The 15,897-nt window shown below is 40.1% G+C and overlaps 1 protein-coding gene across 1 annotated transcript in view; it reads left to right on the plus strand.

Moving 5' to 3' along the window:
• LOC139284844 (unconventional myosin-XVIIIa-like) overlaps positions 1-15,897 on the plus strand; it is a 156,053-nt gene that overhangs the window by 40,934 nt on the left and 99,222 nt on the right. The window contains exons 3-10 of the mRNA XM_070905181.1: positions 4,652-4,739; positions 6,018-6,124; positions 8,223-8,399; positions 8,871-9,081; positions 11,552-11,694; positions 11,892-11,992; positions 13,103-13,166; positions 13,773-13,917. Of these exons, the coding sequence (XP_070761282.1) occupies positions 4,652-4,739; positions 6,018-6,124; positions 8,223-8,399; positions 8,871-9,081; positions 11,552-11,694; positions 11,892-11,992; positions 13,103-13,166; positions 13,773-13,917 (1,036 nt within the window). The remainder of the gene's footprint in view (positions 1-4,651; positions 4,740-6,017; positions 6,125-8,222; positions 8,400-8,870; positions 9,082-11,551; positions 11,695-11,891; positions 11,993-13,102; positions 13,167-13,772; positions 13,918-15,897) is intronic.

The following is a 15,897-nucleotide window of genomic DNA, read 5'->3' on the forward strand; positions in this document are numbered from 1 at the left end:
AATGCAGTAAAGAAAGGATTGGATTTAGATCTGCTTTATATTAGTCGACACCAAGCCTTTAAAATATGCTGGAATCAGCCCTGGGATTGTTGCAATTGGGGGGGGGGGGACATACATATACAGTGCTGTGAAAAAGTATTTGCCCCCTTCCTGATTTCTTATATTTTTGCATATTTGTCACGCTTAAATGTTTCAGATCATCAAACAAATTTTAATATTAGACAAAGATAACGAGAGTAAATACAAAATGCAGTTTTTAAATGATGATTTCATTTTATTAAGGGAAAAAAGCTATCCAAATCTACCTGGTCCTATGTGAAAAAGTAATTGCCCCCTAGACCTAATAACTGGTTGTTATTAGGTCTAACAACTGCAATCAAGCATTTGCGATAACTGGCAATGAGTCTTTTACTTCGCTGTGGCGGAATTTTGGCCCACTCTTCTTTGCAGAATTGTTTTAATTCAGCCACATTGGAGGGTTTTCGAGCATGAACGGCCTGTTTAAGGTCATGCCACAGCATCAATTGGATTTAAGTCTGGACTTTGACTAGGCCACTCCAAAACCTTCATTTTGTTTTTTTTTAAGCCATTCAGAGGTGGACTTGCTGGTGTGTTTCAGATCATTGTCCTGCTGCATAACCCAAGTGTGCTTGAGCTTGAGGTCTCGAACTGATGGCCGGACATTCTCCTTCAGGATTTTCTAGTGGAGAGTCGAATTCATGGTTCCATCATTTACGGCAAGTTGTCCAGGTCCTGAAGCAGCAAAGCAGCCCCAGACCATCACACTACCACCACCATGTTTGACTGTTGGTATGATGTTCTTTTTATGAAATGCTGTGTTAGTTTTACGCCAGATGTAACGGGACGCACACCTTCCAAAAAGTTCAACTTTTGTCTCATCAGTCCACAGAATATTTTCCCAAAAGTCTTGGGATCATCAAGATGTTTTTTGGCAAATGTGATACGAGCCTTTGTGTTCTTTTTGGTCAGCAGTGGTTTTCGCCTTGGAACTCTCCCATGGATGCCATTTTTGCCCAGTCTCTTTCTTATTGTTGAATCATGGACCCTGACCTTAACTGAGGCAAGTGAGGCCTGCAGTTCTTTAGATGTTGTTCTTGGTTCTTTTGTGACCTCCTGGATGAGTTGTCGATGCGCTCTTGGAGTAATTTTGGTAGGCTGGCCACCCCTGGGAAGGTTCACCACTGTTCCAAGTTTGGTTCGCTGGAGTCCCAAAGCCTTAGAAATGGCTTTGTAACCCTTTCCAGACTGATAGATGTCAATGACTGTGTTTCTCATCTGTTCTTGAATTTCTTTAGACCTCGGCATGATGTTTTGCTTTTTGAGATCTTTCAGCCTGCTTCATTTTGTCAGACAGGCTCTATTTAAGTGATTTCTTGATTCAACAGGTCTGGCAGTAATCAGGCCTGGGTGTGGCTAGAGTAATTGAACTCAGCTTTCCAAAAAATGTGGTTAATCACAGTTAATTCATGATTTAACAAGGGGGGGCAATTACTTTTTCACATAGGGCCAGGTAGGTTTGGATAGCTTTTTTCCCTTAATAAATGAAATCATCATTTAAAAACTGCATTTTGTATTTACTCGGGTTATCTTTGTCTTATATTAAAATTTGTTTGATGATCTGAAACATTTAAGTGTGACAAATATGCAAAAATACAACAAATCAGGAAGGGGGCAAATACTTTTTCACAGCACTGTAGTTGCTGAATTCATCCAAATTGAACTTCTGAAAGTGACCGGATTTAAACTGCTGAATGTATTTTCAGGTTTCATAATGTGTAATCTTTAGTTTCGGTAACTAACATCAGTTAGTGGAGCATGGAACAGAATATTAATCTCTGTGACTGAATGCGTCTTGCTGAAATGCTCATTGGGTGTTGTAGTTGACTTTTCAGTTGACTCTTTTTTGTCCCCAGGCTTGTACCTTTGACTTGTTATCAAATAACCTTTTTCCAACACATCTGTTCAACCTTTGTACTGATGATTCAACCAGGACTTGTGTCAGCTGTCAGTCATTTAACATTGTCATCATAGAAACCCTATAGTCCAATGGTTGTCCTGAAGAAAGGCTATTAACATCTTGAATGGGGTACAAGCTCTACTATCTAATATCATTTATTGTCATAACACCCTCCAACAACCAAATTGATTTCCACAGACCCGCTGAGTGATAGCTCTGTACTTATCCATCTAGTGATGATTCATCATCATTAGATCAATTCTCATTTTCAATTCACAGCACTCCACTCTGGCTGTGCTCTACAGTGTTATAGCACATTTCCTTCAACTAACATCTTACTAATGTGTCACTCTCACAGCTAACAATAACTGTATTTGTTTAAACTGACCTTCACTTCCAAACAACAGTGGAATGTTGTCAATGTATAGGAATCATTTTCACCCCATGGTTTCTCATTGCAAAGCCATTTTCACTTCTCCATTACTCTGTCAAGTTTCCATGCTCTTTTTTTGTTTTTATGTACTGCATTTTCTTCATCCAAAGTTCCATGTTGACCTTGTCTTCTCTCCCTGTTGTTCCCCTCATTCTCTTTCCTTCTCTTCATGCCTTACTCACACTGCTTTTGCTGGCTGTCGTTGTCTCTCTGTTGCTGCTTTGTGGCTAAGCTGGAGTCAGCAGTCGGTGTTTCGTCCTCTGTCCAAGCCCCTGCCCCTGCGGCCCCGCAGCCCCAGGGCCCCCTTCAGGTACCCCTCCAGCCGCGTGTTTTTGATCGGTTTTACTTGTGTGGCTTGTCGGAGTGTAAGGCCCAGAATCCTTCTAACTTTTCCACCCTTTTCCCCATTTTCCTTTTTCTGCAGTGTTTCCGACACCTCTATGAGGCTGCAAACAATACAAAAAGCTGACAGGCAATAAGATCAGTCAATGTCCACATCTGATATAATGGATAAGATGTGGATTTTTTTTTGGTTTTGTATTCGTTTTAGCATTGGTGAAACCCTTAACATGAAGTGATTCCACAACCACTATTTGACTGATCAGTTTTGTTGTTAGCTTTACTGTTATAATCCTGGTTGTCATTAGTAGAAAGTTTAGTGTCATAGTCTAAATAGGGGAGAAATTTTGTCTAGCTGCAAAGGATGAAATTAAGGAGAAACATTGGCATGAAAGGAATCACATTTTAAGAATGGTCTGAAAGTAACCTAGCAACAGTCTGGCGATAATACTTTAATCTCTGTTAATCCAGTACAGAGATTGATGTAAGACACATTCAGCCTAGTTTAGGCAGGGGGAAATTATAGGAATATGTAACTCCTGATTTATTTCATTTCAATGCCGTAACCTAATATACCAAAAAAGAAAGGCGAAAGCCACACTGTGGTTTAAGAGCATTTACATTGGAGCAATTTTTTTGACCAAAGTCTGCTGGGTGGAGTGACGGCAAAACAAAGCAACAGCTCCTAGCTGACTCATGGATGTATTGGTGATAACCTTGTTAGGTAGAAGGTACAGTACTTAAATAAGATAATAGAGTTGTTAGAAGATGTTTTTACTAGACCTTCAGCTAGACTAGCAGATTCTTCCTTTGCTTCCAGTCAGTGTGAGAGTTTGTACTGGAAACAAAGAGATGAAATTGACAGTTCTTTACTCGTGATGGTGGGGTTTACAGCAAACCCAAAATCTTTTGGCATGTTTTGTGTCATGGTGAATCTTTGTTCATGACTTGTCACGCAACCATTTTATTCCATGAAAATGTTCTCTCTCACAGGTGTGCTGGATAAGTACAACCAGCTAGCCTTTGTTCAGATGCAATGACACAGTCTACAGCTATGCAGATGATCTTCCATCTGTCTGCTTATCTATTTTATCTTATCTATTTGTCTGTATGTGTGACTGTATAACATTTGTTGCTCATATATAACTGTGACCTCTGACCTCTTCATGCTGGCCAAATCATCAGGGATCAGTCGAAGAGGACCCTGTGGCCTTCCTTCAGGCATCTCATGCTGCAGCTAAGCAATCCCAGGTCTGGCTTGCACTGTGCCTGAGTGTAATTCACCACAAACTTGTCCCCATGATCACCCTGTACTGTGGAATATTGTGCTGTGCTCTCTCCCTTTGCTTGCGACGTGCAGTGTGTCTTGTTCACTTTTCCCATTACAATTATGTGAAATTTAAGTAGCCATCAATTGATATTATTGGTTTTTGGATTTACATCCAAAAAATCTTACTTTTCTTTACTGTTTGTTTTGCTTGATTATTTTAGTTTGATTGTTGTTGTGTTCCTTCCTCCCCTTTGTGTTCACTGAACTGAGGTAATCCCTGGCACTTTGGTTACCAGGATTGCTGTTGATTCACACACCCTGAGGCTTGTTATATTGGCGTCTGCCTGATTTGAAGTTTCTCACACAAACATGTCACACACCTCCCTGAAGAGCATGCAGTGCTCAGTGGACTGTTAGACCTTTGAGTCCATTTTCATCCACTGCATGGTCGTCATCTTGACAAATTTTCCATCATAACTTTTCAGCATGCGCTGGTATCAGACTGGAAATACTGGCAGTTTCAGAAAGACCCAGTGTGACTATGAGTGGTCCAGTGATGTGGCTTGACAATAATTATTTTCTCGTCCCTGCTGTCCAGTGATTTTTTTCACTTGTCCTTTCTGTCCATCAGGTGAAGACAGAGGAGCAGATCGCAGCAGAGCAGGCCTGGTATGGATCAGAGAAAGTCTGGCTAGTCCACAAAGATGGCTTTTCCCTGGGTGAGATGAGATTACTTAGCTTTTTTGCACATATAGCACCATTTCCTTCTTAAACATTACAATGTTTTCCAATTTCAAACATTTTTGTGGGCAGTTTTGAGGATAGGATTGAAATACATTTATGAATGTATTTACACAATTCGAAGGGGATAGGTTTCAGCAATAATAAACTATAAAACACATATTCACTCATATTGCTATACAGTATATGAATTGGGGAAGAGTAATAGATGAAAGACATAAAAGTAGGAAGAAATAAGAAAGCAACAGAAAATGGGAGCAGATCCAAATTAATTTACCACCTTTCTGGTGGATGGAAAAATGTCAGCACGGCTGGCAAAATTAGCTGTTTACTGTTTCTCACATCATTGTTAAATTTTAATATATTCAATTTCCTTTTTAATACATCATAACATGTGTCAGTGTGGTGGCCCTGGACTGCTGTCTGTGTACAGTGAAGAAGTGGTAGCTGGTGTGTGCTAATACTGTTTATACATACCTTTTTATACAAATATTCTTCTTTATGTTTTCTGTTTGTGTACAACAGGGGTGTCAAACTCAATCACTGAAGGAGCCATCGCAAGAAATTAAACTTCACGGGCCAGATAACATGGGGCATAGCCAGAACTTTCCTATTGGGGGTGACCTGGTTAGATCCTGTGATTCTATTGGATGGCAAAACATAACTATTTAAATTGTACAGAAAATTAAGGAATAATTAGTACTCCTGTGGAATCCCCTTGCACACCTAAGGTATCTAAAGGGAGACATCTCTTCTGATGTAACAAACTATTGTGTGATTACAGAAAACCTAGAAAAAGTAGGGGGATCCAGGGGCATGCTCCCCTGGGAATTATATTTAGGAAAATAACCTTTGAAATACGAATTTCTAGTAAGTAAGTGTGTATTTGCACATCTGCCTGCACTGCTCTCGACTGATTTGTTCTGATTGATCATTGACTTGTCGGAACGCGTGGCTGGGGAAAAAAACGTTCTGTGGGCTTTGAGTTTGACACATATGATGTACAGATTAAACAAAAGATATTCTACATGTTGATAAGCGAGCTTTAAAGGGAAAAGGTTGTGTTGTCTTTTCTAATTGTAAGTGCTCTGAGAAGCTCTGGGTTCGTCCAAGTGGTGGTCTGCAGCTTTAAAATTCTAAACATGAAAATCATTTTGCTGCTTTGGTTTTGCCTTTTAATTAGCCAGTTGAGATAAACAGATGAGTGTGAGCAGCAGGCGACTAGCTTCAGTGTTTCTTGTCTTTTCTCCTCCTAGCCACTGTGGTGAAAACAGAGGCTGGCTCCCTGCCAGAGGGCAAGGTGAGAATCAAACTGGAGCATGATGGGACAACACTGGACGTGGACGAAGACGACGTAGAAAAGGTATATGGAAGATGGAATGGGAATGGTAGTGCACTCGTAGGAATCTGTTCCAATCCAGCGGCTCCGCACAGTTTGATACACACTGTTCATCCAGACCACTGGACCACAATGATTTTTCACTTTTCCGTTTTTTTGTATTCACTTTTGGGCATTATGAATAAAATAAGACTGATCAATCAGTCAAGCCAAATTTTCATTTAAAATAAAACAGAATGAAGTGTAGTTTAGTTAATCATTTATCCAGCAGGTACCATGTACAATACAAAAAAATGTTTGCATAGCTAACCTGAAGCTAAATGGCATCAGCAGTCCCTGGGCAGGATGAAGGAGGTCTACTCTCCACCTGTCACTCCACCTGTCACTCCGTCTGTCTGAGAGAGCCTCAGAGACAGAGAGTCAGGCTGCCGCAGATGGCCACAGAGGACACTGACCTCTCCTCCACCTATCCTATCATTCCTGGGAGCTGTCAGAGGGGACAGTTGGGAAGCTTGGCAGTCGGCCGCTGCCAACTGTTGTCATTTACTTACTTGGCCGCAGTATTTTTCCCAATCGGACGTTTCTAAAATCTCTGAAGATGTGTTTGCTGGAACAAACAACTTTGATATTTATGGTGTTGTCAGTAAGGCTCTAAACATTAGTACCCAGAGGACAAAAAAAGTCAATCTGGTTGATGATGTTATGATGTCATTGACCTCCCTGTAAATGGTAAATGGTCTTCACTTAGCACTTTTTAACCTTCATGGTTCCCAAAGTTAAGTCTCATTCACTCATGCATTCACACACCGATGGCGACCAAGCTGCCATGCAAGGTGCCGTCCTCCATCGGGAGCACCTTAGGGCTCATATGAAAGCTGCATTGGAAAGATGTTGAATGAAAAGAAAGTTGACATTGTTGTTGAATACTTATTCTCCCCCTGTATCTTCTTCCTCTGTGCCAGAGAGCTCTATTGTTGTCCAGTAACACAATGAGCTACACCGTTGTTTTGGTTAACATGTTCTTTCATTACCATGAACACACACTGTCATTTTCACCACATACACCATCCTGCTGAGGACCAAATGTGGAGGAAACCACCATTCTAAGTAGTCTCCAGGAAAAGCACCATTGTTTTTTTAGAAATTGAACTATAAATTGAGTTGTCTTTAAACATTTACGTCTTCAGTAGGTACCGATTGGCTTGGGGCTGAGAGCCACAAATAGAGTAGAGAAGTCAAAGTATTGAGAGACTGACTAACACATTGTTGGTTTGGGTCTGCACATGGCATTTGTTGCCAATAACAATGCACATCGGAGATGTGGTGGAGATGCTCAGGTACAGCTTGTGTCATTTGAAAACAATTATTATTATAGTGTTTTCTCATATTTGTATATGCTACGTATATGCATCATGGGAGAAGCGTTATTATTTTTAATAAACTGATTGTCCAAATAGCCAACAACTAAACCAGCATAGTATTAGAAAATAGGAACCCTTGCAGCGCTCTGTTTTTAAAGTGTTACAAAATGTTTCGCCATATCCAACAACAAACAAAGGTATTGTATTCACATGTAGATAGAAAGAATCTTAAGAATTCCAAACTCTTCTCATGAGGGACGTATATACACAACAATGTCAAATTCATCATGATTGATTGCAGACTTCGGCCAACTGGTAAAGAAAACCACCACGTTTTGTCAAGGCTGCGTGATTCACTCGACATTTCAGAAATAGGTTCCGTCAGGCTTTCATTGTAGGCTCAAATAGGACAGCATTGGTGGTAATAGTGCACCTCCTGGTTAATGGATAATCAAACCTATGAAATGTTGAAAAGTTGCCAAACTTGGAGGCAGTTTGGCAATAAAAAATAGAAGAACCTCAGTTTTATTTGCATCAGCCAGTTGCCTATGGGGTTTTCCCAGTGCCTCTCAACATTTTTCCATGCTGATGCCCCTTACTTGTCCCTCAAGTCATGAACCCAGGCGCAGTTTTTTCCATGGATCATCTTACAGTACGACTGGACCTTAGACTAGTTCCAATGTCAACTAATAGTCCTGCGGTTAAAAATGAAGTATCTAACTATTGCTAGAATGCCATCATCGTCATCTCTCTCTTTGTAGGCCAACCCTCCATCATATGACCGATCAGAGGACCTGGCTTCACTGCTCTATCTGAATGAATCCAGTGTGATGCACTGCCTGAGGCAGCGCTATGGAGGCAACCTCATCCACACCTATGCTGGACCCAACATGGTTGTCATCAACCCCCTTAGCACTCCCTCCATGTACTCTGAGAAGGTAAGCTTTAGACTTATGACAGGGGCCAGTTGATATTGCTGTTTAGCATCCGGGTGTCCATGTCGTAAATAACACAAGCAGTCCATTCATTTTTAGCTGAAAAATTCTAGCCAAAAAACTTGAGCTTTGCATTCTTAAAATGGACTTGTGGGTTCAGTAGACAAGTTGCTCTCAACAAATGAAAAACATGAAAATATGTAAAATATTTTGAAAGAACACCCAATATTTGTTTTTCTAGAATGTGTGTGAACTGTGCACTGAATTCTACCTCACACAGGTCTTGAGTGTCTTAATTATATTGATAAAGCTTGCAGAACACCTGTCAAGCTTGATGATTATCACAAATATTGGAAAATGCTAGGTTGACACCACTGTGGTTGTGACTCTTATTTCAGTGCCTTGTATTTGTCCTTTTGTGGTCCCCCCCACTTTGTGTCTCTTCTTTGTCTACCTTTCTTCCTCCCCCATCAGGTGATGCACATGTTCAAAGGCTGTCGGCGAGAGGACTCGGCTCCTCATATCTACTCTGTGGCTCAGTCGGCCTACCGCAACCTGCTCACCACCCGACAGGATCAATCCATCGTGCTGCTGGGCAAGTCCGGCAGTGGCAAAACCACCAACTGCCAGCACCTAGTCCAGTATCTGGTCTCGATTGCCGGAAGCACAGGCAAAATCTTCTCTGGTGAGTGTGCAGACAGACAAGAGGGGAGCAGAGTTATCACAAACATACATATATAGATATAGTAGATGGATAGTAGGCTGTGGAAGATCTCTGACATGTAGTTATACAGGACTTTCGTATGATGTGGATCACCTCCTGAGACTGAATTTGTATAGTACTGGGCTGATGTTGAGTTTGTGAGAATTTTTCTCTGGATAAGTAACAGAAGTGCAAACTGTAATTGTCTTGTCCTAAATTATAATATGGCCCCCACTGTTTTAAACTTAATTTCCATAAGAAAACGTATGAGTGCCAATACGGTTAACAAACAGTTTATCGAAACCATTTTATTTGGAGGTACAATTGAAACTGAACACACCAGATATGTCACTAATAAAATACCATCATTGCACCGGAAAACTGTGTGTGCACAACTATAGCAAGTACAGTAAGCCAAAGTTGAAGCAGGAAGTGAGTCTATAAACATCGGTAACATCTTTTGACAGAGCAGGTGGCCTGGCACGGGAGATTTAAAAATATTAAAAATATGTAATTCATTCAACACACATAAAAAAAAAACTACAGCAGGGTCTTACAAAGAATCTGACTATGTACAGTTCTGGAATTCTGGGTTTTCAAAAACAACAAAAGAAACTGAATTAAAATAAATAATATCTAAGTTTTTGCACTCAAAAAACTTGAAAAAAGTCCTGATTGGCTACTGAGTCTAACATCTTTGGATTGGTGGGCACATTTCAACAACAGCAAAATAAATTAAAACAAATATATCAACGTTTTTGCACTGATCACTTTAAAGCTAAAGTAGGCAGTATTATTGAATTATAATTTCGGTATCTTTAAAAAAATGTGTGTCTGTTAGCACCCTCCCCTTTGTATTTAGTCTTTTAAAAACCCTAATAATAATAATAATAATAATAATAATAACCCTAACCGTCACCTTTGTATTTAGTCTTTTAAAAAACTGGACCAATCAAACAACCAATCAGGGTTAGCTAGCACAAAACTGGCCAATCACATTGACTCTGTACAAACTTCTACGGAAGGTTCCACCTTCTGGATTGGAGTATGAATCAGAACGGCTGGAGGAGAGGAATGAAAACACAAAACCCCTGATTACCCTGATTAGGTAGCTTTAAGGCCTCTGGAAGAGTAGGCACTTTATACATTCCATTTGCTTTTAATTGTGTCCTCTCCTTCATGAGGACAGGAGTGAAAAAAAAGACTGGGTAAGTGAAAGCAAGCAAAGTAGTATTGTTACAGTGTTGCATTAAACTATACAGTCTTCAATGACTCTGTGTTTAGTTCTGCATGATGTAACGTCCATGTTATCAAGGACGAGGTGGTCACCGGCTGCACATTGTCGAACCGAGTCTGGGCTAGCGGTGTTGATTCGGTGGAGCCGTGAATATTTGAATGAATGCCAATTTTGAGATGGCCAAATACTGGAGGTGATGGCAATGAGGAATTTGAGAACCTTTCCTCCTTGACATTATCCATAAATGCCTATGCTTCTGACTGTTTGGCTAGCTATCTAAGGTTGCTAGGTAACGTGAGGATGTGATAGTTGGATGCGTCAAGTGTTGAACATCACTCTACGTACGCATTGAGGGTATAGAACAATGATCATATCCTGCTGTTTTCCTATTGTGGGTTCACGTTTTAACCAAAAGATGTCACTGGTGAGCTTTCCTACCATACCTCTGTTTCCAACACAGCCACCCCACTGTAACTGTAGTTTAAAAATACATTTAAAAAAAAAAGTTCCCTGATGCTTTGGCCTGGCTTGCAATACACTGGCAGAAAGCCTGTAAACTGGGATGGATGTATACAGGGGATAGTTTTGTTGAGCACCTTTGTTTTCTGTTCCAAAACTATGAAAATATCAAAGTTGCAATTAACTGGAGTTATTCTTTAATGAAAGTTCAGTCTATGTTTTTATTTCCCATGGTAAATCAGCAGTGGTAAGGTTGTTCATGAAATTCAGGTCGAGACACCAACAAACCCTCCTGACAACAGTGATTTTTCTCAATAAAACCCATACCATATACATTTACTGGGTGAGTTTCAGTAACTTAATACAGTATGTTTCTGTTTTAGCTGTTATTTTGTTGGAGAAAGTTGTTTTTAGAAACAGTTGTTTGACTGTATTAAATATAATTAATAATATGTTAATTTCCATATGCACCCACAGTTAGAGCTGGTGTTCTTGTTAGCTTTGTTGTTTTCAGTTTATGATCAGTACTGAGTTGATGCAGATTTACTAACATCATGGTTGTCTCTGATATAATGTATAACTAATTTGTATAAGGTTATGTCTACCTGCTGGAACTTTGTCTATGTGCTGCAGCTTATTACATCCATAACACAATTCTGGATTCTCAATAAAATGTTGATAGCCAGCTTGCAAAAGTTTCCACTCATCCAAAAAAACAAAAACAAATGATGAGATACAATTTTTTTTTTGACACAGCTGAGAAGTGGCAGGCGGTCTACACCATTCTGGAGGCTTTTGGCAACAGCTCCACCTCTATGAACACTAATGCCAGCCGGTTCTCCCACGTAGTGTCCCTCGACTTTGACCAGGCTGGGCAGGTGGCCTCTGCCTCCATCCAGGTAACACACACAAGCAAGCACACACCTGTTGCTATCAGCTTGAATTGCAACAGTTTTAATATAAACGGAAACCAACCAAATCCTCAAGATTTGAAGGTTTGTAGAAAAAAATTGATTCCACTCACACTTTCACTACTGTGACTGCTGAGTATATCCATAGAAGAACTGTCTGACTCATATTGTCTCATCCTGCTTAGACGATGCTGCTGGAGAAACTGAGGGTGAGCAGACGACCTGAGGCCGAGTCCACCTTCAACGTCTTTTACTACATGATGGCTGGAGCCGACAGCAGTCTGAGGTGACTGCTCTAGCACTTCTTTGTCAACTAAATTACAGCATTTGAATACCATAACAAGGACGTATTGAAATATGTCACTTTTCCCAAGTTATACAGTTACATGTTTGATTCAAAGGGGTAGTTTTGTTTCTTGATTGTATTCTGTTTTTTTTTTTTTTATTTGTCTCCAATTCCAGGAAAATTTGTTGAGTTGATTGTAGTTCTGATTTGGGCATCACAACTCAGCCAGAGTTGGACCAAGCCTGTTCTAGTCATTCCAGGCCAGTTGGTGTTGACAGTCAGGAGATAACATTTTGCAGTGTGTTGTGGGACATGGTTCTAATTGTTAGATTTTCCAGTTCCTGCCTGTTGTTCTTATTAAGATTATTTTTTAAACGTGTAATTTGATGGAATTTACTTGTTTACTTGAGAAATAATCATAAAAAACTAAACTGGCCAGCAAATGTAAGAAAGGTGTAAAATAGGTAAGATAGCACAGTTTTCTGTGAGTGAGAATTGTTTATAATTTGGTTGAATAAGTTTCAGGTCAGAGTCACAGCTAACCTCACTCCTTGTTTCTCCATCCCCTTTTTTCATCCAAAATTAGTGGTTTTCATCAGGTTTTTTTTTGTGTTTTCCATGAAAATTAATGTGTAGATTAGCAAGGCAAGCAGTTTTATTGGATGTCCATTTATCTTTTCACGCAGGACCACTCAAGCTTTCAGGATTTCAAGCTATTTTTTAACGATGCCCATCATTTCCTATTTGATGGACACTAAGTAGTTTACTCTGAAGAGCTTTAAAATTAGATTTCTGCTTTTGACATATCACCTTATGTCACAAATGACAGGTGTGTGGGATAAAGTAAAGCAAAATATAGTGTTGTTGAAACTCATGTGACATTGAAAGCATGTTTAAGGGAGCACCTTGGTAGCTGAATGGTTACAGCATATGCCGTATAACCGCAGCATTGCCAGTGACCTTTGTTGCATGTCATGCCCCCCTCTCTCCCCCCATTTCCCGTATGCCTCTTCACCTCACTCACCATGTTCAACAACACCCAGAGGCATTTCACTGGCACAGAGGATCTTACTGATTCCAGCATCTTACCTCTCTCCTCCTCTCTCCCAGAACTGAGCTGCACTTTAACCACCTGGCTGAGAACAGTGCTTTTGGGATCCTACCACAGTCTAAGGTAATCACAGTAGATAGTTAAACTGAGGTAATGTGTCTGTTCTTAGAGTTCCAGTTCATATTTTCTTTGTTTTTTTGCTGAGCCCTGTATTATAACCTATACAGGCCGATACAGATATGGATGTTTGAGTTTAAAGACATATAGGAATATATATATATATATATATATATATATATATATACACTGTATATACATACACAGTGGGGTCCAAAAGTCTGAGATTGGGAAAAGTCTGGGATAACATGGGCCATCAGGTTTTGCACGAACTTATGGAGTCCATGCCAGCTGGAGTGCATGCTGTCAGTAAAGCAAAAGGGGGACATACCAAATACTAAGATTTTCTGAAATTCCTGCACATTTTTCAAAGATTTAACTTTTCACTCAAATTGTTAAGCTGATATTATCTTATTGTTATTTGTGGTGAAAAAAATTGTATTACATTCGAAACAAATGCAAAATAGAAGTATCTCTTGACTAGTGGTCTCTGACTTCTGGACCCCACTGTATATCTCGTTGTATATAGAGATATATACTGTGAATAGATAGATAGACAGATTTCACCTTCTCAGGGATCAGTAAAGTTTGTTCTGACCTCATCTTCTCCAGCCTGAGGACAAGCAGCGAGCCTCGCAGCAGTTCACCAAGCTGCAGGCAGCTATGAAAGTCCTGGGCATCTCTGGTGAAGAGCAGAAGGCCCTATGGCTCATCCTGGGGGCCGTTTACCACTTGGGTGCTGCAGGAGCCACCAAAGGTAAAGAACTCCCAAATCTTGAGTACATCACGTCACTGGGAGATTGGCTCATTGCTTGTACTGGTCGTTACATGATGAGAACATAGACATCAAAATTGTGCACGTGTCCTTGACTGTTTGCAAGGTAGTAAATGCTACAGTGCTGCTGTGGAGCACTGAAAGCAGAGGTGTAGAGACATTTTAGAGGGTGAGAGTTCAAACCAGAAAAGGGCACATTGAGATGGGGCCAAACATACCCAGAAAGGAACACAAAAATATTTCGGTGAGCAAGTTAATTCTTACCCTAATCCTAATTAGAGGACCTGAAGGCCAGGCTGGACCGGCTCCTCCTCCCCAAATGACACAGTTTTGTTGACCAGTGACACAATGTCAAAAACACCTTGCCCATTCCTTTCGCAAAAAACGTATAACTTAAACTGATTTCCGTTCATCACTTGAGTGTGTATTTAAAACACGGTAGATAAAATAATAAATAGATTGAATGAAAATGAACTAAAGAAATGCATCAATTCAACAAAATACACTCATGTTATCTCCTTTGTCTTTCTCCACAACATACCCAGAAGCAGTGGCAAACCTTAGCTCCTGTTTTGGTCTCTTTTATTGGTTCATGTTCAGTATAATTTGAGGACTGTGATGTCACTCACTCTGTCACATCCCCTTTCCTTAAATGACCCAGTGTGGTATTTTCCAGGGAAGGGAAAAATCAAAAGCACTGTAAAATCCATTTACTCTCTTGCTGCAAGTCTTTTAATTAAACAGTTCAAAGATATTGTGCATTAGTGCTCACTTCACCATTCATTTAGCATGTCAGGGAGGGAGAATGTTGGCAACTTGCAGTGTGCAGAGGAGCATTAGATCAACTGAGGATTTTAGAGATATCTGAATTGAGAAGGGCTGGGGTTTTTAGTGTTTGACAGACTTTAAAAAAAGATCTTTTAAAAGTGGAGATCGGATTACCTTTGTTGCAGAATGGTTACAGCCGGTTCGATTCTGGCTGGTGACCTTTGTTACATGGTCACGGCTCTGACACTGTGTCAAAAGCAACTGGACATTATAAGCTTCACAAATAATTTTATAGCTGGTGGCCAGTGAAAAAAATCTATATGGAGAGAAGAAGGACTTGTTGACTTAATGTGCAACTGTTAAGCTTGTAATTTCTGTTTTTTTACATTGTAAATACAACTCAGCACGTTTTCAAGTCACCTACATTTTGGTGGAGGGGTTAGTTCCTACTGTTCCATTCGTACTCTCATATATTTTGACACTCGTTTTATTCATTTTACCCAGCTGTGTCTCTGTCCTGGCAACTATGTATTCACTTCCCTTACCTCATTACTTTAACATTGATGACAACACGGCCCTGCTCAACTTGCCATACAGAATTAAATGCAAATCCCTTTCACATAAATAAAAAGATCTGATTGGAGTTTACTTTCTACCAACTGTCACTAGGTGTCAGGCTTGACATTTTTTACAAAAAACAACAAATCTCTCACTCTAGTGATATCTATTTATTTATTTCTCCATGTTATGGAATATCTCTGAGATTTCTGAGACTTCAGCCACAAGAGCATTAGTGAGGTCCAACACTGAAGGCCTGGCTCGCAGTCACCATTCCAGTTCATCCAAAAGGTGTTGGATGGGATTGAGGTCAGGACTCCATGCAGTTCAATCAAATTCTTCCACACCAAACTGGGAAATCAATTTTTTATGGACCTGGCTTTGTACATGTACATTGTCATGTTGAAAATGGAAAGAGCCTTCAAAGTGCCACAAAGTTGGAATCACGTTGTCTAAAATATCATTGTATGAAGCAGCCCTCAAGGATTCTTTTTGCTTTTGCAAAACATGGTAACACTGGATTGCAGTTAGCAGATAAATGTAGTCGGTAAAGGTCCTCTAAGTCAAGCAGCACATCCATATACTGTCCTGTATCCACACTATTTGTTAAGGCTAGGGCAGTCTACATGACTTTTG

Source organism: Enoplosus armatus, chromosome 5 (genome assembly GCF_043641665.1).
Source record: "Enoplosus armatus isolate fEnoArm2 chromosome 5, fEnoArm2.hap1, whole genome shotgun sequence".
Classification (NCBI taxonomy): Eukaryota; Metazoa; Chordata; class Actinopteri; order Centrarchiformes; family Enoplosidae; genus Enoplosus; species Enoplosus armatus.